The sequence below is a fragment of the Carcharodon carcharias genome, chromosome 4 (assembly GCF_017639515.1).
Source record: "Carcharodon carcharias isolate sCarCar2 chromosome 4, sCarCar2.pri, whole genome shotgun sequence".
Taxonomy (NCBI): Eukaryota; Metazoa; Chordata; class Chondrichthyes; order Lamniformes; family Lamnidae; genus Carcharodon; species Carcharodon carcharias.
The window spans coordinates 186,121,684-186,147,535 of NC_054470.1; the positions used below are offsets into that span (position 1 = coordinate 186,121,684).

A 25,852-nucleotide genomic window follows, 5' to 3' on the forward strand; every position below is an offset into this window, starting at 1 on the left:
AATTATTGCCTCAAACATCAGTTTATGCACATTCACCATGTTCTGTAATAATCCTTTGCTAGGTTTCAAGCGGTGTCTTGAATAGGCAAATGCTCTTAAAATAGGAAACAGGAGCGTCATGTGAATGTATCACGTCACAAACATGAAATTTAGAATATTCTGTTTTCTATCTTGGAAGCATGATTAACTTACTCATTTCTATCTTAAATGCTGGCATGCTTATGTTAAGCATTTGACCCTGAAAAAAATGAGTTTTATATGAAATATATTTGATCATTTTGTTTGCAATTGTTTAATAATTCTGAATAAATAATTGCGTTGGCTATTTTTTCAGCAGCAATTACTGATTAAAAAGTTTTTATTTTATTCCTCCATCCCAAAAGTTGACAGTGCCAGTTTGATTTTGTTACAAAGAGATGATCAAACTGATTGTGAAACCTAGTGATGTCTAAGCTAATTTACAACATTTACAGAGATTACTGAAGGAAGTGCTTTTTTCTGTCTCATGGAAGTGCTGTAACCACATGGTTAATAAGTTGTATTCACGCCAGTACATTCCAGTGGATTTGTTAATATTGACAGTATTTTAGGCAGATTATTTTTATTCTGTAAATTGTAAGTTACAAAATTGCTAGTGGTAAAATGCTTGAAACAGATTATACAGGCATTGCCATACACCCAGTATCACTCCTTCGATAAACCAAAGTGTCATGTTCTAACACAAGCAGTAATCTATATTCTTTAGATAAGAAAAGAAAATATATATCAAAACTTTATATTTAAACGTAGCACATCAATTGTATTGTTGTAAAATGTTAACATTGTACAAACTGCTTTCTTAGCAAAACTGATGTGGTTTAGTTCATTTTTATTATACCCATTGCTTGCATTCTACATTTGACAACTATTTAGTCAGTTTATGAGCTAGGGGTTATGTACTGTGATGCTAGAAGTCTTAAGTAACTTGCAGCTCAGCACATTTAAATGGATTTACGAGTTACATTTGTGCCAAAAAGAGAGAATATGACCATCTCTTCTTGATGTTCCACACAACATTACCAGCGCGGAATCTCCCACCATTAACATCCTGGGGACTACCATTGACCAGAAACTGAACTGGACCAGCCATATAAATACTGTGGCTACAAGGGTAGGTGAGAGGCTGGGAGTTCTGTGACAAGTAACTCACCACCTGAATCCCTGAAGTCTGCCCACCATTTGCAAGGCACAAGTCAGGAATGTGATGGAATACTCTCCATTTGCCTAGATGAGTGCAGCTCCCACACTCAGGAAGCTTGACATCATCCAGGTGAAAGTAGCCTGCTTCATTTGCACCCCATCCACCACCTCCAACATCCACTCCCTCCACCACCAATGCACAATAGCAGCAGTGTGTACCATATACAAGATGCATTGTAGTAAATCAGCAAGATTCCTTCGACAGCCCCATCCAAACCTGCACCCTCTACCAGCTGGAAGGACGAGGGCATGGGAACACCACAAACTGCAAGCTGCTTTCCAAACCATTCACCATCCTGACTTGAAAATATATCGCAGCTCCTTCACTGCCTTTGGATCAAATTCCTGGAAAACTCTCCCTAACAGCACTGTGGATTTACCTACACCACATGGACTGCAGAAGTTCAAGAAGGTGGCTCAACACCACCTTTCCAAGGGCAATTAGAGTTGGGCAATAAAAATGCTAGCCTAGTCAGCAATGTGCATATTCTGTGAAAGAATTTAAAAAAAAACTTCAGCACCACTGACAGCAATGAGTACCATCTACAAGATGCACTGCAGCAACTCACCAGGACTCTTTCGACAGCACCTTCTGAATCTTTGACCTTTGCCACCTAAAAGGATAAGGGCCGAAAACACGTGGAAACACCACCACCTGCAACTTTCCCTTCAAGCCACACCACCATCCTGACTTGAAACTATATCACTGTTCCTTCACTGTCACTGGATCAAAATTCTGGAATTCCCTTCCTAACAGCACCCTGGGTGTACTTGCACCACATAGACTACAATGGTTCAAGAAAGTGGCTCACCACCACCTCCTCAAGGCTAATTAGAGATGGGCAGCAAATGCTGGCCTTGTCAACGATGCTCACATCCTATGAACAAGTAATAAAAAAAAAATTGCAGGAATGTCCATTCAATCTGACTCATGAAGTCCAGGTAAGTCAGTTCTTTCTTACTGACTTGTCCTGTTTGAATTTTGTCAGCTTGGAGTCTCTAATGGGCTCATTATAATTATTTTGCTGCATTGGTGTATGACTCCTAAATCAGAACAGCAAGACTTCTATCTCTGGGCAGAAATGCCTGCAAAATTGATGGGAGTGTTGATTTTCTATGTGACCCATGAGGCTTCATTGTATCCACTTAAGTGACCCACAGAGATGAAAATCTTCAATGCTCCTGCTTGTGCTGATTATAATGGTCACTCCTAATATTTTTCCGATATAGGAACTGAGTAAAAGGACAATGCACAGATTTGGATTTCGACATTAGCTCTTTTGAAAATTAACTTTGCACGTTTAGTGTGGATTCTGCTCTCACATCCATGTGGCCAACTCAGACATGCATCTTCTATCTTTGGTTGCGGAATACTTCTCATCTACTTAGTGTGGGTGACATTTATCTACAAGCACTGGACCAACTATATGTATGCTGACAACCCTTGGCTTCACCATTGTTAATCCCCTTCCTTGCTTAGCTTCATAATTACTGTTGTGCTTTCCAAGTGCTTGTCTATCATGAAGCCATACATATTCCAGACTTTCCTCAGGCTTGACAAACAGTTTTGAATCCAGGATGCTTGCAGCAGAAATTCCATATCCTAAGCCTTAATTGTGGGCATTTCACTAGAGTGAGCTACCTTGGTGAACTGTAATGACTTGAGCTAGGCTTCAAACTCATACCCTACCCAGAGTCAAAGCCACCTGTTTTCAGCTCCAAAACATTGCCCATTTCTGTCCTGCCTTGTTTCCAGTGCCACTGAAACTCTGGGTTGGATCTCCCTGAGGGCTTTGGGACCACAATGTCAGGACCAAATGCAGATCCTGATGCTTGCAGCATGTCTGTGGTGCAATCTTCTGGGAGGTAGCCTCTTATTTAACCACCTCTTTATTTGCCATCCTATTAAGGACAGTGGTTGGGCTTGGCCTCTTGCTACGGAGCATAGTGGTTAGTCTATCTATTCAGTAATGCTGTGAAAAATAGGATGGTTGGGGGAGATACAAGACATGAGAGAAGGGAAATAACTTTACGTTAGGATGGATTGGACTATGTTGCGAAATGAGGGAAGAATGTACAAGAATAGATGCTGTTCATATGGGTGACCAATTTACCAGGGATAGATTGGGAAATCTGTAAAGGCTGCAGTAGGAGAGAAAACATGATCATGGGTGTAATCTTGGATTGTTAGATGGAACAATTTATCAAGAAAATAGCACCATGTGCTTTGATGGTATCTGACCTCATGTTAAGTCAGCAGTCAGGAAATAAGTGGTTCAGGGAACACCTGCCAACATTGATTTTGATATGGATCAGTGTATGGTGTGACAATAGTAAGGAAATCTCACCTGGGATGTAAGTCCAGACAGATATAGTTCCAAACCCAGAGCTGATATTGAATTTGTAGAAGGCACTAGTATGGCTACATTTAAGGAATTGTGTACAATTGTGACCACCATGGTACAGCAATTATATCAAACACTGGAGGCAGGCAGTACAGAAAAGGTAAAACTTAACTGCTTCTTAATAAGGTTTGAAATTGTCTAATCTGAAGAGGAGCAGGTTTAGGAGTGACAAGGGGTTCGTGAGGAAATAGATACATGAAATCCTCAATATATTAAAGACTACAACAAACTCATGCAAGATTCAGCCAAAATTTAAATTTAATTACTTTTCCGTAGGTCAACATGTGAAAACAGCTGCTCAGTGAGGCATATGGTAGGAAAATTTAGATGGCAGAATTGGAGATCTGTGAGGGAGTGGGTGATTGAGAGGAATTGACTCTTGGGACTGGCAGAATGGACCACAGACTTTTTCTCTGCTGCAGACCTTTCCTTAGTTCTTGTTCCTGTAATACCTTTTGAAATATTAGCACTACTTAAGAAGCGAGATCCTTTAAAAATAAGACTCATTAATATTGGTTTCCTAGATTCAAAATCTTTGATTAACTCATGAGCTATTTGTAACCCAAATTTTGAGGGCCTAATTTAAGATCAGCACATGCAGGTTGAGTGCCAATTTGAAGCTTACTTTTGCTGAAAATTAGATATTTAATGCAGTTTGCAGTCCCCTAATTTACCTGCTGCATTTTAAGTTAGGTTTACTTGTGTGCAGCGATGACCTGGAACCTGGCAACTTGGGTACCTTGCTTGAACCCAGTTAATGATTCACAGGATTTCTGATCATGGTGTGAGGAGAAGGCTTTGCCGCCAAGCCCAATCCCATTTGTGTTTAATGCCCCAATATGCAGGTTTCTAGAATGGATCAGTGGATGGAAATCAGAAGTGATCATCTTGGCTAATTTTCTTCTCTTTCCCAGCCCCGCCAACCTTCTTTTCCCCATCTCCCAATCAAACACATCAATCTTCGCCTGAAGGCACTAACTTCTTCAGAAACTTAGGCTGCCACTCTGTATACGCGAAAGATGCCAAATGTTAAATGTGTTGACTGGTGCAAACTAAGGGATCAGATTATTGTTGCGCGATATAACCCACTGTAGCCTTCTACGGCCCTGGTTGCGATGAGTACAGACTTGGATTGAATTGGGGATCTCCTTTGTCATATTCTGCCTCTGAGGGTCATCATAGTGACCATAGTTGAATCACATGCTTTGTGTTAGAGTTTGAAAGTACCCTTTGCCAATCTTCTTCCAATGTTGCTCTTGATCTGGCCACATGTTCTTTTATTTGTACTCCATATATAGTACAATCGCAATGATATAATACACTAAACCCAGGTCTGTGTTTGATTCATTGAAGAGTAGAGCTCACGTGTGTCACCGAGCCCAGAATGTTGCACATTGAAGCAACTGTTTATACTAGCCTGGTGAGAAGTTACATAGTTCGCTCTACGGTGTATAAGTACACTGTGAAACCAGTTCAGAGTTTGGCACATTGTGACCTGGATTTGTGCCTGCCTATACGAAGTGGTGCTCTGCAGAACACCCAGGTGATTATGGACTGTCATTGGTTGCTCCAAATGGGGCAATAATTATCTATTGGGTTTAACTTACTAATTAGTCAAATTGCTAAGTGTTAGCAAATCAGATATAACAAGGGAGCAGGGCTACATCACTGTATACCTTCAGGAAAATGACTGATTTATCTCTGTTCAGAACTATTAACTTTGGACACTCGTGCTAATCCATTGGGATGAAAGATGATCTATCATTTCAGATTTAACATCTTTGAAGTTAATTCAGTTTTTCTTTAAAGTTCATTATTCTGAGAAGAAATCATTGTGCTGTTTTTAGTATAGTCTTAAATACAAATAAAGTGTCTCTTAAGGCTAGAATATCACAATCATTGAAGAAAATATTAATTTGATGCTATTGGTTTCAAAATAAATTTAACAAAGATTGATATCATAAAGAAGCAAAGATATTGTTGAATTTATTCCTTGCTGAACGGAGTAAACTGCATTTTAGTATTTCATGATCACATACTATTGAATTTGTGTTTGGTGGGCACTCTTTTTGTAAAAGCCCCATTTTCTTAAATTTAACCCATTGAATGGTAAACAGGGGATCCTGCAAAACCTGGCAGCTATCTATGGAGGCAGGCCCATTTCAACAGGAAGAGGAAAATCCAGAAGCAAGGAGGAAGAGGTAGGAGGCCTGCATGTTTCTCGTCTTCATAAAGCCAGTGGCATGTCTTTTTGGGCCATTTTGTCAGCGTGCCTGCAGTTTACACATACAGTCCAATCAATAGAACGAGCTCCCTGCTTCTCTTGTATGCCTGTATTCTAATTGGGTATTTTAATCAGTAAGAGTGTTTCCTGCATTGCAAATGGTCTATTTAAGTGGTTCAGGTGTACAGGGAAGTGGAAGGATCTCTCTGTTCTCCCTTTTCTCGTTTTGTTGCTCCCTTTTTTGTTTTGAATCATGATGCTTCCTGATGAACTACCTTTTGAGGAGTTACTGATAAGCATGTGCAGATACAATAACAGGGCACTGTTGTTACATAACCAAGCAATCAGCGTCACAGATGCAGTTCTCTCCCACACGAGGAAATATAAAAACGCGACTAACTTGGTGATCTCGTGAACTAAAGTTCCTGATGACAGATAATGGAGGTGGCAATATAAATGCGGCGAGAGTGGCATTGGGAAGGGAACTGTTGCCTTGAAACAGTCTGTTACGTTAAAGAAAATCTTGAATGAATCCTCAGTTCAACACAACACAATTTCCTATCCTAACCTCATTGGTCTCTTTAACCCCCCCCCCCCCCAAGCTAGTTCTTTTAACAGTTGAGTGTACTTACAATAAACCTAACCAGTGAGTAACAGAGGCATGCTGTCCAGCAATGTCCCAACTTTAGTTCCCCCAGTCAGTGCTGAGTTAGCTGACCTCAGTCAGCAGTGGCACTACGAAAGTTGGAGTTGACCTCAGTAAGTGGTGGAGTGGAGAAATTTGGCCAGGCCTCTGCCCATGATTGGTGTTAAATAAATCCCTTTGGAAAGGCCTGTCTGTGTTTGTACAGATATTGGGTGAGGACAGAATTGGGCTGGGCTTTAATGGTTCTGCGGTTGACTAGCCTACCACACTCATGCATGACAAACGACCACTTGTGAGTTACTAGATGGTTCCACGAATTGTATTCCAGCTAATACTGTCATGGGAAAGTTAAGGAAACAATTAATTGTAACTTCAATTTTGAGAAGTAATATTAATGAGAAAGCGGCCTTTGAGTTATTACTTGATTGCTTTGCTCTTGGCTTACATAAAATTATCTAATCTGAGGTGTATTTTTTATTCATTCATGGAATATGGGCATTGCTGGCGAGGCTGGCGTTTATTACCCACCTCCAATTGCCCTTGAGAAAGTGGCGGTGAGCTGACCTTGTTGAACCGCTGTAGTCCATGTAGGTACACTACAGTGCTGTTAGGGAAGGAGTTCCAGGATTTTGGCCCAGTGACAAGTGAAGGAATGGCAATTTAGTTCCAAGCCAGGATGGTGAGTGGATTGGTCATAAAGCCAAAATTGGCTTATGTGAGAGATTGGATATGTTGGTTGTTGCTCAGTGGTGGCATTCTTGTGCTAGAAAGTTATAGATTCAACAGCCACATAGATTTTGCATTCAAAATTCACCTAAGCTGACACTTCCAAGGCAATACTGAGAGAGTGCTGCACGTTCAAAGGTGCTGTTTTTTGGATGCTACTTCAAACTGAGGTCCTGTCTGCCTCCTCAGGTGAACAGAAAAGATCCATGCCAGTATTTGATTGAATTTTGCATCCAGTATGAAAGGGAGAAGAGTACCTCCAAGGTAATAATCTCGGTATTACTACCTAAACCACAGGCAAACTGGCAAAGGGTAAATGAAGTCAAGGAGTTAAATGCGTGGCTCAAAGATTGGTGTGGGAGGAGTGGGTTTCAGTTCATGGGGCACTGGCATCAGTCCTGGGGTAGAAGGGAGCTGTTTGGTGGGACAGGCTTCACTTCAACCATGCTGGGAGCAGTGTCTTGGCAAACCGAATAACTAGGGCTATAGCGAGAGCTTTAAACTAAAGAGAGAGGTGGTGGTGGTGGTGGGTGGGGGGGTGTGGGTGGGTGGTGGTGAGGGTTCTGGAGAGGGGATACATAGTCTTACAAAGCAAAAGGATATGGCAGCCTTGCAGGACAGCTATTTGGGTAATGATAGCTAGAGTGACAGGAAGGGACAGAGTGTACAAACATAAAAAATAATCAGTAAATAGGGTCAAAGGCAGGAAAAATGGTAAAAAGGTAAATTTAATGGTGCTTCACTTAAATGCATGTAGTATTTGGTACAAAATAAATGAACTACTGGCACAAATACAGGTTAATGTGCATGATCATATAGCCATTATGGAGACCAGACTACAAGGAGATCAAGGCTGCAAATGAAATATTCCGGGGTATGTGCCTTTTCAAAAGGACAGGCAGGAAGGAAAGGGTGGTTGGGTAGCTTTGTTAGCATGAGATGGAATAAGTGCAAAAGCAAGAAAGGATCTTGGATCGGAAAATGTAGAATCCACATGGATGGCGATAAGAAATAAGAGGAAGAAGACACTGGTGGGACTGGTCTACAGGCTCCCAAACAGTAACTATATTTTGGACAGAGAATAAATCAGGAGATAATGAGGGCATGTAAAAAAGGCAGCACATTACTCATGGATGGTTTTAATCTTAATGTAAATTGGGAAAATCAAATTGGCAGAGGTAGCCACAAACAAGAATTCAGTGTGTTTGGGACAGTTTCCTCGAGCAATAAGTTGTGGATCCAAGCAGGGGTCAGGCTATTTTGGCTCTGGTAATGTGTAATGAGGCAGGTTTAATGAATGATCTGAGTGTAAAAGATACCCTCGGAAACAGTGACCATAATATGGTAGAATTTAGCTTTCAGTTTGTGTGAGAAATTAGGTCGGAAACAGCTGTGCTAAGCTTAAATAGGGGTAATTGCAAAAGAATGAGGGCAGAGTTGGCCGGAGTGGACTGGGATAGGATTTTAGCAGAAAAAACGATTGAACAATGGCAGAGATTTAAGAAAATAGTTCATGAATCTGAACAAAGATATATCCCAGTGAGGAAGAAGGATTCAATGAAGGGGATAACTTCCTTGGTTAACCATGGTTGGTTTAAGGATAGCATCAAATTAAAAGAAAAGACATACAATGTAGTAAAGATTAGTGGTAAGCCAGAGGATTGGGAAAGTTTTTTTTAAAAAAATGACCAAAAAAAAGGGAGAAAATAAACTTTGAGGCTGAACTAGCAAGTAATATAAAAACAGACAGTAAGAGCTTCTTTAAATGCCTAAAAAGGAAGAGAGAGAGGCCAAAGTGAACATAGGCCCCTTACAGAATGGGACTGGGGAAATAATAATGGGGAACCAGGAAATGGCAGAGGAGTTGAATAAATACTTGGCTTCAGTCTTCATGGTAGAAGACACTAATAGCATTCCAATACTAAATAATCAAGGGGCAAAAGAGGGGGAGGAAATAAATACAATAACTGTCACTAGAGAAAAAGAGTACTAGGGAAACAAATGGGGCTAAAGGCCAATAGGTCCCCTGGACCTGATGGGTTACATCCTAGGATATTAAAGGAGGTAGCTACACAGATAGTGGATGCACTGGTAGTAATCTTCCAAGAATCCTTGGATTCTGGAAGACTCAGGATTGGAGAACAGCCAATGTAACACCCTTATTCAGAAAGGGAAGGAGACAAAAAACAGGTAATTATAGGCCAGTTAGCTTAATATCTGTCATTGGGAAAATGTTGGAGTATATTATAAAGAATGTAATAGCAGAGCATTTAGAATTGCATAATCTAATCAAGCGGAGTCATTATGGCTTCATGAAGGGGAAATCATGCCGGACAAATTTCTTACAATTCTTTGAGGAGAGAACTAGCAGGATAAATAAAGGGGAACTAGTAGATGTAATATATTTGGATTTCCAAAAGGCATTCGATAAGGTACCTCACATAAGGCTACTTAATAATACTCTTATAAGAGCCGATGGTGTTGGGGATAGTATATTAACATGGCTAGAGGATTGGCTAACTAATAGAAGACAGAGTTGGGATAAGGGGGGCACTTTCAGGAAGGCAACCTGTAACAAGTGGAGTGCCACAGGGATCAATGCCACGGCCTCAATTATTTACAATATATGTTAATGACTTGGATGAGGGAAGTGAATGTACTATCGCCAAAAAAGTGGCAGATGGAATATAATGTGGGAAAATGTGAGGTTATGCCCTTTGGCAGGAAGAAAAGAGGAGCTGAATATTATTTAAATGGAGAAAGACTGCAGAAAGCTGCAGCACTGAGGGATTTGTGAGCCCTTGTGCATGAATCCCAAAAAGCTAACATACAAGTTCAACAGGTAAAAAGGAATAAAAACAAAAAAAACTGCAGATGCTGGAAATCCAAAAAACAGAATTACCTGGAAAAACTCAGCAGGTCTGGCAGCATCGGCGGAGAAGAAAAGAGTTGACGTTTCGAGTCCTCATGACCCTTCGACAGGTAATAAGGAAGGCAAATGGAATGTTGGCCTTTATTTCAAAGGGAATGGAGTATAAAAATAAGGAAGTCTTGCTAAAACTATGCAAGGCACTAGTTAGACCAAACCTAGAATATTGTGAACAGTTTTGGTCCCCTTATCTAAGGAAAGATATACTGACATTGGAGGCTGATCAGAGAAAGTTCACTAGGTTGATTCCAGGGATGGAGGGATTTTTCTTATGAGGAGCAGTTGAGTAGGTTGGGCCTGTACTCATTGGAGTTTAGAAGACATGGTAGCTAAATTTGCAGATGACACAAAGATAGGTAGGAAAGTATGTTATGAAGAAGACATATAAATAAGTTGAGTGAGTGGGCAAAAATCTGGCAGCTAGAGTGTATAATATAGGAAAATGTGAAGTTGTTCACTTTGGCAGGAAGAATAAAAAAAGCATAGTATTACTTAAACGAAGAGCTCCTGCAGAATTCCAAGGTGCAGTGGGATCTAGGTGTTCTCATGCAAGAGTCACAAAAAATTAGTATGCAGGTGCAGCATGTAATCAAGAAGGCTATCCTCTTATTATGAAAGGAATTTAATATAAAAGTAAGGATGTTATGCCTCAGTTATACAGAACATTCATGAGACCGTATCTTGAACAATGCATACTGTTTTGGTCTCCTTATTTAAGGAAAGATGTAAATGTGTTGGAGGTGGTTCTGAGATGGTTTACCAGATTGATACCAGGAATGAGCAGGTGGTCTTACGAGGATAGGTTGGACAGGCTGGGCTTGTTTCCACTGGAATTTAGAAGAGTTAGGGGTGACTTGTGTTACTCGCAATAAGTGCTTGTCGTGGAAGAATGAGTCCAAAGCTAGTCTTTGACCTCCAAGCTGGTTTAGCTCTCAAGACAGCTCTTCAGTGCGGCCGACTTTTCCAGAGCCTTCCACACTGAAATGTTACAACTGTAGCTGTTTATACATTTGAGAGATGAACCAATGTACATCACATGTTCTAACAAGCAGTTATACAATGTAACTGCCCGTTAGCAAGAAGATTGCTATTGGACCTTGACAATGTAATTGCGGATACATTGACAACTTGACTGAAGTATGTAAGATCCTGAATGGCCTTGACAAGCTGGACATGGAAAGGATGTTTCCTCTTGTGGGTGAGTCCAGGACTAGGGGGCACAGTTGGGGTTGCCCTTTTAGGACTGAGATGAGCAGAAATTTTTTCTGAGGATTGTGGGACTTTGGAACTTTCTCCCTGCGAAGGCAGTGGAAGCAGGGTCACAGAATCACAGTGCAGAAGAGGCCCTTCAGCCCATCAAGTCTGCACCGAAACGTGAGAAACACCTGACCTACCTACCTAATCCCGTTTAGCAGCACTTGGCCCATAGCCTTGAATGTTATGACGTGCCAAGTGCTTATCCATGTAAGTCTTAAAGGATGTGAGGTAACCCACCTCCACCATCCTCCCAGGCAGTGCATTCCAGACTGTTACCACCCTCTAGGTAAAAACATTTTTCCTCACACCCCCCTAAACCTCCTGCCCCTCACCTTGAACTTATGTCCCCTCGTGACTGACCCTTCAACTAAGAGGAACAGCTGCTCCCTATCCACGCCCCTCAATCTTGTACACCTCGATCAGGTCACCCCTCAGTCTCCTCTGCTCCAAGGAAAACAACCCAAGTCTATTCAACCTCTCTTCATAACTTAAATGTTTCATCCCAGGCAACATCCTGGTGAATCTCCTCTGCATCCCTTCCAGTGCAATCACATCCTTCCTATAATGTGGTGACCAGAACTGCACACAGTACTCCAGCTGTGGCCTCACCAAGGTTCTATACAACTCCAGCATGACCTCCCTACTTTTGTAATCTATGCCTTGATTGATAAAGGCAAGTGTCCCATATGCCTTTTTCACCACCCCACTAACATGCCCCTCTGCCTTCAGAGATCTATGAACATGCACGCCAAGGTCCCTTTGTTCCTCAGAACTTCTTAGTGTCATGCCATTCATTGAATACTTCCTTGTCAGATCACTTCTTCCAAAGTGTATCACCTCACACTTTTCAGGGTTAAATTCCATCTGCCACTTATCTGCCTATTTGACCATCCCGTCTATATCTTCCTGCAGTCCAAGACACTCAACCTTACTGTTAACCACCTGGCCAATCTTTGTGTCATCCACAAACTTACTAATCCTACCCCCCCACTTAGTCAACTATGTCGTTTATATAAATGACAAATAATAGGGAACCCAGCTCAGATCCCTGTGGTATGCAACTTCCAGTCACTAAAGCATCCTTCTGTCATCACCCTCTGTCCCCTACAACTAAGCCAATTTTGAATCCACCTCATCAAATTACCCTGTATCCCATGTGCCTTCTTTACAAGTCTCCCATGTGGGACTTAGTCAAAGGCTTTGCTGAAGCTACATCAACTGCACTACCCTCATCTACATACCTGGTAACCTCCTCAAAAAATTCAATAAAATTTGTTAGGCATGACCTCCCTATGACAAAGCTATGTTGACTATCCCTGATCAAACCTTACCTCTCCTAGTGGAGATAGATTCTCTCCTTCAGAACTTTTTCCAATAGTTTCCCTATCACTGACGTGAGACTCACTGGCCTGTAGTTTCCTGGCTTATCTCTACAACCCTTAAATAGCGGAACCACATTAGCTGTTCTCCAGTCCTCTGGCAACTGCCCCGTGGCCAGAGAGGAATTACGACTTTGGGTCAGAGCCCCTACGATCTCCTTCCTTGCCTTCCTCAGCAGCCTGGGACACAAATCATCCAAACCTGGAGATTTGTCCACTTTTAACCTGCCAACATCTCCAATACCTTGTCACTCCCTATATCAATTTGCTCAAGAACCTCGCAGTCTCTCTCCCTCAGTTAGATATCTTCATCCTCATTCTCTTTGGTGAAGACGGATGTGAAGTATTCGTTCAACACTCTTGCGATGTCCTCTGCTCCACCCATAGATTGCCCCCTTGGTCCCTACTCTTTCCCTGGTTATCATCTTCCCATTGATATACTTATAGAATTTCTTGGTATTCCCTCCCTCAACCACGTCTCAGTAATGACTACTATATCACAGTTCCACCTGTCAATCCTTACCCTTAACTCATCAATTTTACCTGTAATACTCCTGGCATTAAAGTAGAGGCCATCCAGCCTTGCCTTACTTGAAACTTAATGCAGCTGTACTCCCTCTGACTTGATTGTTTTGCTGTATTATGATGTGTCCCTATTCTGCTAACATTCTGTGTCCCCTCCCCATGCCATATTAGTTTAAATTCCTCCCAACAACACTAGCAAATCTGCCCACAAGGATGTTAGTCCCGCTCTGGTTCAGATGTAGACTGTCCCGCTTGTACAGGTCCCACCTTCCCCAGAAATGGTCCCAGTGATCCAGCTTTCTAAGACCCTCCCTCTTGCACCAACTCTTAAGCCACTTATTCATCTGCGCTATTCTATTTCTCAGCCCGCAAGCACATGGCACTGGGAGTAATCCAGAGATTACAACCTGAGAGGTCTTGCTTTTTGGTCTACTGCCTAACTCCCTGAATTCTTGATGCAAGACCTCACCCCTCTTTCTACCTATGTCATTGGTACCAACATGTATCATGACCTCCGCCTTATCACCCTTCTCCTTCAGGATGCCCTGTAGCTGTTCAGTGACATCCTGGACCATTGCACCAGGGAGGCAACACACCATCCTGGAGTCACATTGACAGCCACAGTAGTGCATATCTGTTCCACTGACTATCGAATCCCTTCTTACTATTGCTCTTCCTGTACAGACAGGCTGCTTGTGGTGCCAGAAGCTTGGCTTTGTCTGCACTCCCTGGAGGAACCAGCGCCCTTATTAGCCTCCAAATGGAATACCGATTTGCAAGCGGGACCCCAGGGGACTCCTGAACTCCCCGCCTGGTGGTCACCCATTCCCTTCCTCCCTCAAGTCCCTTCATCGGCAGTGTGACCAGCTCTCTAAACATGCTATCCACAATGCTCTCAGACTAGTGGATGCGCCACAATATCCCCAGCTGCTATTCCAGCTCTGAGACCCGAGCTTCCAGGAGTTGCAGTTGGACACCTTTCCTGCTCACATGCTGGTCCTGGGCACTGGAAATGTTCCCGGCTTCCCACATGGAGCACACCACAGCTTTGCGCTCTCCTGCCATGACTTATCCCTTTAAATTAAACCTTTTAAATCAATTACTCTAGGGCCCTTCTTTCCTGATTCTCATTACTACAGAACATACAAACTAGAAACCACAAAAAGACCTTAAACTATAAGCAATGAAAGTAGTAAATACTTACCTGACCTTCCCCACTACTTACCTGTCATTCCTTTCCCTTGTAGCCTCTACTGCTGCAGCAGGACAAGACCACTCTCTGAAGATTTAAGAAGTTGGACAGCAAAGAAAAAATGCAAAGAGCACCTCTTCCCCTCTGCACCAAATTCAATTCCCACTGCACACCAGATTACTCACTCACTCACTCACTCGCTCGCTCGCTCACTCACTCACTCACTCACTCGCTCACTCGCTCACCTCTCCCCTGTTCATGTGCAAGCACACTGCAGTAAGCTTCTAAATAGTCCCTTTCTTAAATAGAGCTGAGATGATTCACACTAGTTAAGCTTCAAATAGTAATCAACACCTAATCAGGCTTCAGGTGACTGTCACACAGTCAGCTGAATCAGCTACCTTACCAACCTTTTAATTAGACTACTGAACTTACAGAAATTAAAGAGAAAGACTCACCAATTCAATTCCCACCTATGCACCAAATTGCCAATACCCATACTCACTCTGGCTGTGACTCACTCAGGATGAGCTCTCTCCCCTATTCGTGTGCAATATTTTTAAGGCAAAGGTAGATAGATTTGTGTTTGGCAAGGTAATCAAAGGCTATCGGGGTTAGATGGGAATGTAGAACTCAAAACAAAAACAGATCAGCCATGATCTTAAGCAAGCTTGAGGGGCTGAATGCCCTACATCTGCTCCTGTTTTGTATGTTTATATTGGAAGAAGATTTACTCAGAGTCCTGGCCAACAATTACCCCCTCAATGGGCTTCTCTAAAAGAATATAGATGGTCATTTGTCTCATTGCTGTTTGAGAGACCTTGCTGTGCCTAAATTAGAATCTAAATTTCCCTATATTACAATAGTGACTGAACTTCATAGCTGGTGAAGTACGTTGTGAAGTCCTTTGGATGTGGTGAGATTGTGAAAGTGCAATGTAGTTGCAAATTTGTTCTTTCTTTATAATGAGCATGAGGCTATGGATGGAGTTGAGCACTAGCATGTGCTTGCAGGAAGCATCACTGTTTGGTTCTGGCACCCTATGTTTAGTAATCTTAGGAAGGTGTCAAACTGAATCTTAATGCTCTCTCAGTCAGCGAAGGTAGAATCAAATGAATGAGTCCTGACATAGTCACTCTAACATACATAATGGCAACTAAATAATGAATCGCATTGATAGTGACAAGATAACAGCGCACCCCATCCTTCCCTTTTGTGCACAGGAGAGGAATGACCCTACAGGTGGATTAGAGTAGACAAAATCAATTGGTGGGGTGGGTGGAAAATCAGTGGCTACCCCATGGGAATACAATCAAAAAATAGTGGAAAGATGTTTGATTTACGATATTATCTAATTACTTTGAGTTTGAATAGGAATGGTTTGGATTCTTTCCCAAAATTTCACGAACAAAAAATATTGGACTACAATTTCACAATGCAACACAGGAATTTGATGCATTCACAGCTGCTATTCTCAAAATAGATTGTAAACTTCGTTGTTGTGCAATAATAGTCATTTAAATAATTATTCCCAGAGTTAAAATTGCTAAAGTTAGAATTGTATTTCGCAATTGGTGGAAGCATTTCAGTGTCATAGATTTTGACTGTTACATTCTGTGCATCATAAAAGCAAATTTATGTCCATCACTTTAACATGAAGAAATCACATTGTAAGAGCATAGGTCTTAGGGGCAGGAAGAGGACATTTGGCCTCTTGAGCCTGCTCTGCTATTCAACAAGATTTTGGCTCAGCTGCATCTTCCTACGTTCCCCCACCCCTTAATTCCCTTTGTATCCAAAAACCAGTCGCTCTCTGGCTTGAATATACTCAATGTATGGGCAATCACAGCTCTCCTGAGAATTCCAAAGGTTCACAAACCTCTGAGTGAAGAAATTTCTCCTCTTCTCAGACCTAATTAACCAATCTCTTATCCTGAGACTGTGACCACCTTTTTCAAGACTCTTGATCCAAGGGCAACAGCCTTTGTGCATCTACGCTTTCAAGTCCTTTAAGAATTTTATCTCTTTCAAGGAGATCACCTCTTGGGAGTATAGGCTGAGTCCACTCAATTTCTTCCCTTGGAGTAATCCCCTCAACTCAAGGATCAGTCCAATTAACTTTGTTGCACTCCCTCTAAAGCAAGTATATCCTTCCTTGGGCAAGAAGCCCAAAATTCCTTTGAATATGGTCTCACCAAGTTCTTACACAATTGCAGAATGTTGTGGCAAAATGAATGGTAACTGTTGAAATCCCAGAGGGAAACTTGAAACAGTTGCCACAACTTTTTTGCAATTTGTATTTTTATTTTGAGATGCATGCCTTGAATTCAGTAGTGGAAGTCCACCGAGTCTTAGGTTTTTTATAAAACTAAATTAAACATTTATTAAAAGAATAAAAGATGTTAAGCACATACATAGATTTACAAATGACCACTATAATATCTCCTAACAATAAAACAAGATAGTTTTCAACAGACCCAGACAACGCACACAGTACCCTAGACATTGATATTCACAGTAAGTTTTCTTAGCCTCAGTTCCTGTAGACAACAACTTGATACATACAGGCTGAAGGCTTTTCATACTTGTTAGATCTTAGAATTCCTTCCTCCTTACACATAACCTCATCTCCTTTATGCAAGTTTCTCCTTTTTTAATGGAAATTCCTTTGTTCCAATATGCCTTTGCAACTTTAATTTTTCCATAATATGAGTCCTCTGGAAGGTTTATATTATCAGTAATCTTTGGGAAAAATAAACTCACTTTTTGACTTAACCTCTTTTGGCTAAGTGTAGCACCTTACCATCTCTTTGAAATCATGACTCTGGTTTATCTAAAAATGCAAAAGTTCCTCACACCTCACATTCTAAAACTTCAGCCGTGTTTACATATTTGGCATTTCAAATCTAGCTTTTCTTTTAATAATTCAAAAGCTCCAGACTGTCTGCAATTCAATTAAATCTCCCCCCCATGCGCATCCACACGCATACACAATTCCAAAACCCACTATTAACCTACCTTTACAGTAAATTACAATATTATGCAAATTATTATATTTTCATGATGAGTAAGACTCCTTTACTCTTATACTCTAAAGACTAATGTATCATTTACTTCTCTTAAGTTAACCTGCTGACGCAGGACAATTTCTATGATTCGTACGCGAGAGCACTGAGACCCCTCATTTGCAATAGTCAGAAACTCTAACTCCCACCCCCCTCCCCCAACACAGAATACCTTTTTAACTTTTTAACCTTTTAAAGCCAGCAGGATCTCGAATTGACCAGTGGGGTGCCCTGTCTGAGAGCAAATAACTTCAATTAACCAAAGTGCCCACAGCAATTATGCTTTGATTTAAGGGGATGATTAAGTTGCACACAATTCATCAGAATCTTGCCCCATCCCTGCTAACTTGCGGACCTGAATTTTGAGCACCTTGCCATCCGCTGACCCCCCCGCACTGTGGAAGAAGCTCCATTGTTGTGGTGGTGATGCAGGGTGCGGTGGAATTTAAAATATCAAGCAGCCCAACTCTTGTGCCGCTTCTTTAAATTTTAAAGTACATAATTGAGGACATGTGAAGCTATCACAAAATGCAGCTGAGGATAAAATTACTGTACCAAAGTGGTACCATATCATTTTCAGAAACTTGCTTTAAACCTAACATAAAGTGAAAGGGGAGGCTTGACCTGTGAGATACAGGAGCAGCCAGGTTCCCAAGCTAAGTGACTCTTGAGTTTTGCTGAAAAAAGACATGTTTTTGAAGCTTTTCGCCTTATACTCATCAGGATAATTCGTAAGAATACCAAATGTAAAGGCAGCAAGTTATACTTCGAAGAGTGCTGATTGGTTGGCGAGTGGACTCTGGTAAAGCATTGCCATGGAGGATGCACAAGTCAGCTGATGACTGACAATTAACTACCAAGCTTGTTTAAATTCAAACCAGGCAGGTTGACTCTGGTCAAGATGTTACCCTGGGGAATGAACCAGAGAATGGCTATCGCCTAATTTGTTTAGTTGAAACAGGTGCAATGTGTGCACGTTTTTTCTGTTTGCAAAGAATAGGGTCCTGTATATTGATATATGTAGTTTCTAGAATGCGTAAGCGTGCCATATTGTGAGCCTGCCTAATAATCTTAAATTGGTTGTCAGCATATTTCATAGCACACTCAGGATTGTTTAGTAAATGTTGTCCAATCACAGAATCGCATCTAATGTCGGACGCTATGTTTGAGTTTTGCAAAAACAGGCTGGTTGGGTACAGTCTGTACCTTGCCTGTTGCGAAGGGACATGCTGTTTGATACAATCCACCAGTCTTTGGGACATATGGCCACATTACACCGGCACTGAAATTCATTTACCACATTACTCATTTGTGTGATAGGCAGAACAACTTTTCGGCTTGATGGCAACATCCTGATCGTGGCAAACACCACTCGTGTTGCTACTGCATAGTGCATAGTAGCAGCGTGAAATGGCTAGCTTAACTTATTGCTCAAATTTTTGATACCTTCCCCTTCCAGGATAATCTGAGGCAGACTGTGCACTTTCAGGGCCGAAAGAGATGGCCTTAGGCCCATTCGTGAGTTTGCGTGATGTATACAGAGCAGTGATCTGATCAGGGTAGCCATTATCTCATAGGATGCCTTTTTCAGCACCAAGCTTGCATGGTGAGCAGATGGCTTGGGCCTTATTTACAAGGTTTCTGATAAGGCCAATCTTATAGCGCGTGGAACTACAGAAATCCCAACACTTTTTTTATATTGACCAGTGATGACGGGCTTGTGGTAGATGGTGGTAGAGAACCCCTGGCAGATTTCTCAATTAGCATGTCAAGGAAAGGGAGCTCATTTCACTGCTCCATTTCAAAGGTGAATTTGAGCACAGGATGGAGCCCATTAATGTGTGTAAGGAAATTCTTTAATGCAGAAGCGGATTCAAATGTAGTGACTGTACCATCTGCGTATCAGAAATATGCAAGAGTTAGGAGGTTGGGTGTCATTCCATTGAAGACGCATCTCTCGTGGAACCCAACAAAGATGTCCGCAAGAGCTGGGTCTAGAGAGAATCCCACAGCAACACCATCTATTTTGGCGTACATAGTGTGGTTAAAACTGAACTCAACTGCGTAAGTTACTGAGTTCAGTGAATACTGATTCGCACATGGTGACAGGTCTAGGTCACCATGATGTAGTGCTGTAGTGCAAATGTCTGTTGCTTACTTGAGCAGTACATTGGTGAATAGGCTAGCAATGTCAAATGAGCACATGGACACGCCATCACTATTGATAATGCAATTGCTGTATGGTCTTAGCAAATTTGAAGGAATCCCTCACTGTGTATGTGGAAAATTTGCTCAGAACTGGCTGTAGCAACTCTCTCAACCATTTGGCCAATTCAATTTGTGCAGAACTGGTCATAGAAAAGGTAGGGCGTAAAGGGACCTCACTTTTGTGTGTCTTCGCAGCCCACAAATACGTGGATGCAGTGAACCGTGAGGACGAATTGACGACTTGTCTTTTTTCAGCAATACTCAAGTACTGTACTATAAAACGGCTATGTGTAAGTGGCTCTTTTTTAGCACTCCTGGTGGGTCTGGACAAACTCAAGTGCTCTCCTCAGACACATAGAGAAAACCTTTCGTTTCTCACATTCCCAAGCTCCAGCCATCCTCACTCCCAAATCCCTGATTGTTGGTGGGAGCTTTCTTGCCAGAGCCGCCAGAGCTCCCCGTTGCTGATCATCTCCCCTTCACCCCCCACCCTAATCACTTCTGGAGAACATCCAGCAAGGATCCTTGGCTGCAGTCTCCTGTTATTGGCGTACCCCCTCGCTGCTGGCTGAGCTATCCATTTGACCAGCTGCCAGGCAGAAAGTGGGGCCATAATATGTTCATGAGACTCTGCCATTAAAATTGGCTGGGCTTCCAGGTACCCAGTCTTGCAGGTTTCTTCACAAGTTTTTGGCCTCTTTATTCTTGTCAGGCCTGGTCTTGTTCTTAGGGCAGCTAGATGTGTGTAATGGATACTGTCGTGCCAACGTTAGCATGTAAAGAGAACAAATATAAAAAAAACCCAACTGATGCTGAGGTGTGCTTATACAGAATTTTGGGGAGGAAATTCAACAGTTTATTGCACTTTTGTGAATTATCTGTTTCCAATCAAACTTATTAAATGAAACCTATTGAATTTTAATAGCTTATGAAATGTGACATTTCAGTCACTTCGATTGTGGCAGCATATATGTTATGAGGTACTTTGTGAGTTTCCACATGAGGTTATAATCGAGGGAGAGTTGTATGGAGTCAGAGAGAACCCTGATACTAAGGATAGGAAATTGGTTAAGAGCAAGAGAGTGGAGAACCGGGATTAAAGAGACATTCTGAGATTGATACAGAGAGGTAATAGCACTCAGTGATCGTTGCTGGACTCTCCACTTTTTACTTTAACTGATATACCGGTCCTCCACTCCCAAAAAATTTTAAGCTCAGAAGTAAGCAAAGTGAACAAAGCAAACAAAAAATTGCAGTAAGATATTGGTAGGATTGAGAGAGTGGCCAAAATGACTCCAGTTCAACACGAGTGTGAGCTGATATGTTTTGAATGCAAGGTTGGGAAATGAGAATAAAGGCTACCTGGGAAGCACTGAGAGCCTGTCGGGATAGATGCACCAAAGGCCTTAATGGCCCATGTACTTAAATCGTTATAAACTAGATTTACAGATGCAAAAAGCTATCAAAAGACTATTTGGGTGCTGAGATTGATTGAGCTACAGAATATATAAAATCAAGGAAGTTAAACTGGCTGCACAAGAGTGTTGATCAGACCTTATGTGAAAATTTGGGCTATGTTCCCTGGAGATGAGGGAGCGAAGGGGATATCTGATCAAAGTTTTTTAAATAATCAAAGGCTTCGGCAGCAGAACAGATGCAGAATGACTTCTTTCTAATGGCTGTGTGGAGGTCAGAACAAAGGAATATAATCTTAGAATTTATACAAAGCTGGTGAAATGTGAATTCAGCAAAACTTCAAGTGCAGATTTGTAAGAATGCGGAGAACACCAGCATGAGATGCCATTGATGCAGAATCAGTTGGTGTTCAAAAGGAATGTAGATAATTACTTGGGAATTAAGAGTATTGAGAGATATGGAGAGCAATGGGGTTAGAAAGACAAATTTGGCAAATGTGTTATTGGCCAGATGGCCTACTCCCTTTGCTGCAAAATCTATCAATGTGTGATCATAGAGATTTGGCTGACTAGTCAAATTAAGTTCTTTATTAATAAAAAGATCTTTTTGCTTTTATTTTCAATTTTGCTATCTGCCCTGAGTTATTTTAAAACATTGCTTTTTATCTTCTTACCTTGGTACTCCTGCTAAGCAAATATCTTGTTTTTCTTTTTACCTAAAAAATAAAAGTAGAGTGCCTCTGACTTTGCATTGATGTATTGTGATTTAGTGATACTTGCCTGATTACACTTTTTTTTCACTGCTGGTTTGATGTAACTGTGGTTTCTTTCTTTAATATCTTTCTTCCTGTTCCTAAGTTGGTTAAATCAAAATTACTTTAAGTCCTTTGAATGCTAATGCAACTGTAAAAAAAGAAAAGGATAATGTATATAGAATTCCATCAAATGCTTTAATTTGTATAAGTGGAATCAGAGGTATCAGTGGAGATTTCTTAATTTACACTGTTGCATGAATGCATAAATGAAAACCTAATTATCACTTTTTGTAAGTTACTCTGATATAGAAGATACTACCTTTTTCTTAAAGGCTTTTAAGTATCGTTGCTCTGCAGGTCAAATTATACTGGATTGAAACTTTAATATGCATATTTACCTACACTTTAATCGATATAACAGCATGCATAATTCGACTGTAGAAGGTCTGATGTCTTAAATAAAAACAAGTGCTGAAAAAATTCAGGTCTAGCAGCATCTGTGGAGAGAGAAACAAAGTTAATGTTTCAAGTCCAATATGACTCATCTTTGGAAGAAGACCTGCTGCTCATCTTTGGAAGAAAAGTCATATTGGACTCTAAATGTTAATTGTTTCTCTCTCTCTCCACAGATGCTGCCAGACCTGCTGAGTTTTTCGAGCACTTTGTTTTTATTTCAGATCTCCAGTATCTTCAGTATTTTGCATTTATCTTTCCTCTGATGCCCAGATGGAGAAGAGGCATACCTCCCTATACTGGTTTTAAGTCCTGATGTTGCTCGATGCATATGTCTATTGGTCAGATGCAATAGAGTGCTTTTGCTGGCTCTCAATTGGATTGTACACTGTGGATTCTCAATTTATGGCAATCCAGTCCCTTTGTAACAGTGGGGTAAAACCTTTTTTTTTTTTGCCACTTGTTCCCGCTACAGGTGACTGGGGTAATGGCTGAATGAGGAGCACACTGATCATTGCAAATTACAGTGGGACCTGTTACCTATTCACTTGCATCAGTTGTAGGAAAATGTGGTGAACCTAAGTGGTCCTTGTTGGCTAGAGGAATGGAAAACACAAAAGCAAACCACGTATTTGAGCAGTAATCACAAAGAATGTACTTTTGTGTTACTTTATAGAAACTTTGTAATGATCCCATTCTGCCTTTATATTGCCATGATAGAACAAAACACTTAAGCAGTCCAGAAGTAGAGTATCGTTGTTTTTGAAGACCCAGAAACTTGGGCTTTGGTGTAATATATATTTATTTCATTAGGAGTACTTGGCAAGACTCCGACAAATACGGCTTCAGAATTTTAATGAAAGACAAGAAATTAAAGCGAAACTTAGAGGAGAAAAGGTATGCCCTTAGTCTCTACTTATTGGATGTTCCTATTTCAGTTGCTGTCTATAATGGCCTCAATAGATCATTTTCTTCCCTGACAATCATTTTGATTTTGGAAATTATAAATCTGGAAAGGGTTTTAGTTATTAAATGGGATGATAATTCTTGCAAATGAATAGCATAAGAAGCTATTGAAGTGATTCATTGGAAAGGTTTGACCACTCTGTATATCTATTTTTTTGGGGCAGCGAGGGTGTGTATTTCCCTGAATCACCTAAAGATCAAAGGGGCTCCTCCTTTCCAAGCCCTTACTGAATGTTGAGTTGGTTGTTGACCATGTCAATTATATTTTCCCTTGCTGTAATCTCTCCTGTGCACAGGCTTTTGCTTAGTGAGGCAAAGGTTGGCAACTTAGCATGTGAGAATTAAACTTATCCTCGTCTACCATAGTGCGTTATTTAGATGCTTCAGCACAAAGTCTATTATTCATCAGATTATAACTAAACCACATGTCCCTTTTCTGTCAGTAGGTTCCTTGTGGCTGTGGGCACACTTTGTGCCATTCGCTTTTAATGGTGGCATACCATTTAAGAGGGGTTTGTTGGAATAACTGTAAAACACTGCTACCCAATTTGAAACCACCTTCAGTGTTGGCAAACTTGATTCACTGTCCTCAATTCTCCTTTCTCAAAATCATAGGGCTGTGCCCCCAATCACATCCAGAAATATTGGAGTGATGCTAGCCTGCCCTCTTCCACTTTTGCACTTTCAATGGACACTGCACCAGTCACTGTAGCAGCGCTCTGAAAATAGCACACTTATCATTTAGTTTCATAAGCCAAATAAGCTTTCATTGTTAAACAACTTCTTTACTACAAGGCCAGGCATCTACTTCTCTGTCAGCACTGACCAAAACCACTGAACACTGTTCATTTTAAAGTGGCTCAAGGAAAATAGTTGTAACGCTATTCTTTTAGCGGTCATAATTGGTGGCCGTGCCTTCAGCTATGTCACTGAGCTCTGGAATTCCCTCCTTAAATGTCTCTGCAGCTCTATCTTTCCCTCCTCTTTGATGCTTTTCAAACCTCAACTCGTAGACTAAACTTTTGGTCACCTGCCCTAATCTTCTCCCCCAACCCCCTGCCCCTTATGTAACTCAGTTCTGGATTATGTGTGATACTACTCCTGTGATATGGGCTTGGTATGTTTTATAGTGTTGAAGATGCTATGTTGTTGTTTGCCATTAAACCAAAAGGTGTGTGAATTGGAAGTATTTATGCTTGTAGACCATGTCCATTACTTGCAGTATTAATAGGATGTGCAACACCAATCAATAAGCTTTTATTAACGTAATCAAAATCAGTAAATGTTTTAAGAGTTGTTGCAGTTGTGTACTCATTTTGTCCCTATCATTCTTTAGTGTGACAGCGATGGTTCAGATGGGCAGGAATCTAGTGATGAGACTGAACTAAAGCGCAAGAAAATTGAGGCACTTAAGGTAAGTTTTAACAGCTTCTTTGGAAGCAGTGTCTGTAAAACATGAGCTTTTTTTTTTGACAACCAGTAAAAACGTTGTGGCTGACCCAGGAGCAAGTCCTTTTTTCTGTTCTCCACATTACATAAGGGCTTCCAAAACCAACATGCCTCATATAGAAGCTCTATTTTAGAAGATTTTCGGATTCCCTTAATATTAACTGCCATCCTATTCTCGTATTTTCTCTTTGTCAGTCATGGTTGCCTCTCTCAACTTATTGTATTTGGCCTCATTCTCACTTGAGGAATTCACCAGACATGCACCGATTGGGTGACCTATTCCTGGTGAAAAATTTAAGAATACTAGCGAGCCAGTAATATTGGGGAGAGGGGAAGAACACAGGTCCAGGCGCATGCACAGAAATGAAGGAAGAATGTGCCGGGACTGACACATGTGCAGAGACCCTCTCCTACAAAAGATGAGATCCGGGAGAAAACACGGCCAAGGAAGGCCTGACCTGGGCCGAAAGGCCTAATTATGGGACTGTCCCAGAAAATCCAGACAGTTGGTCACCCTGTAAATCATACATTTTTTTTTAATGTTTCTTGATGTTCCCTACCTACCTCATCATTGAAGGAGGCCTGGCTTTGTTTCCCTTAACTTTTTCCCTTATTGGAATATACCAATCTGTGCTGGAAACATCTCTTCTTTAAAGGTCACCGATTGTGCCATTAATTTTTCCTGTCATTGGTTCCATTTTGCCTTGTCTCAATTTCTGATCATCACTTTGAATTTTTTTAATATATACATTCATGGGATGTAGGCATTGCTGGCTAGGCCAACATTTATTGCTCATTCCTAATTGCCCTTGAGAAGGTGGTGGTGAGCTACCTTCTTGAACTGCTGCAGTCCATGTGCTGTAGGAATACCCACTGTGTTGTTAGGAAGGGAGTTCCAGGACTTTGACCCAGTGACAGTGAGGGAAAGGCGATATATTTCCCAGTCACGATGGTGAGTGGCTTGGAGGAGAACTTGCAGGTGGTGGTGTTCCCTTGCATTTGCTGCCCTTGTCCTTCTA

General features: G+C 41.2%; 1 protein-coding gene across 10 annotated transcripts in view; it reads left to right on the forward strand.

The window, feature by feature from the left end:
- Positions 1-25,852, forward strand: part of nek1 (NIMA-related kinase 1) — a 168,244-nt gene that overhangs the window by 80,321 nt on the left and 62,071 nt on the right. For 7 of the 10 annotated variants that reach the window (XR_005942807.1, XM_041186071.1, XM_041186074.1 and 4 more), the window contains 3 exons: positions 5,762-5,845; positions 23,232-23,315; positions 24,721-24,798. Coding sequence is in view for 9 of the 10 variants with exons in the window: in XM_041186071.1 (XP_041042005.1) it covers positions 5,762-5,845; positions 23,232-23,315; positions 24,721-24,798 (246 nt within the window). In the remaining variant the exon portion in view is untranslated. The remainder of the gene's footprint in view (positions 1-5,761; positions 5,846-23,231; positions 23,316-24,720; positions 24,799-25,852) is intronic. The other 3 variants (XM_041186076.1, XM_041186080.1, XM_041186078.1) reach the window with 2 other exon arrangements.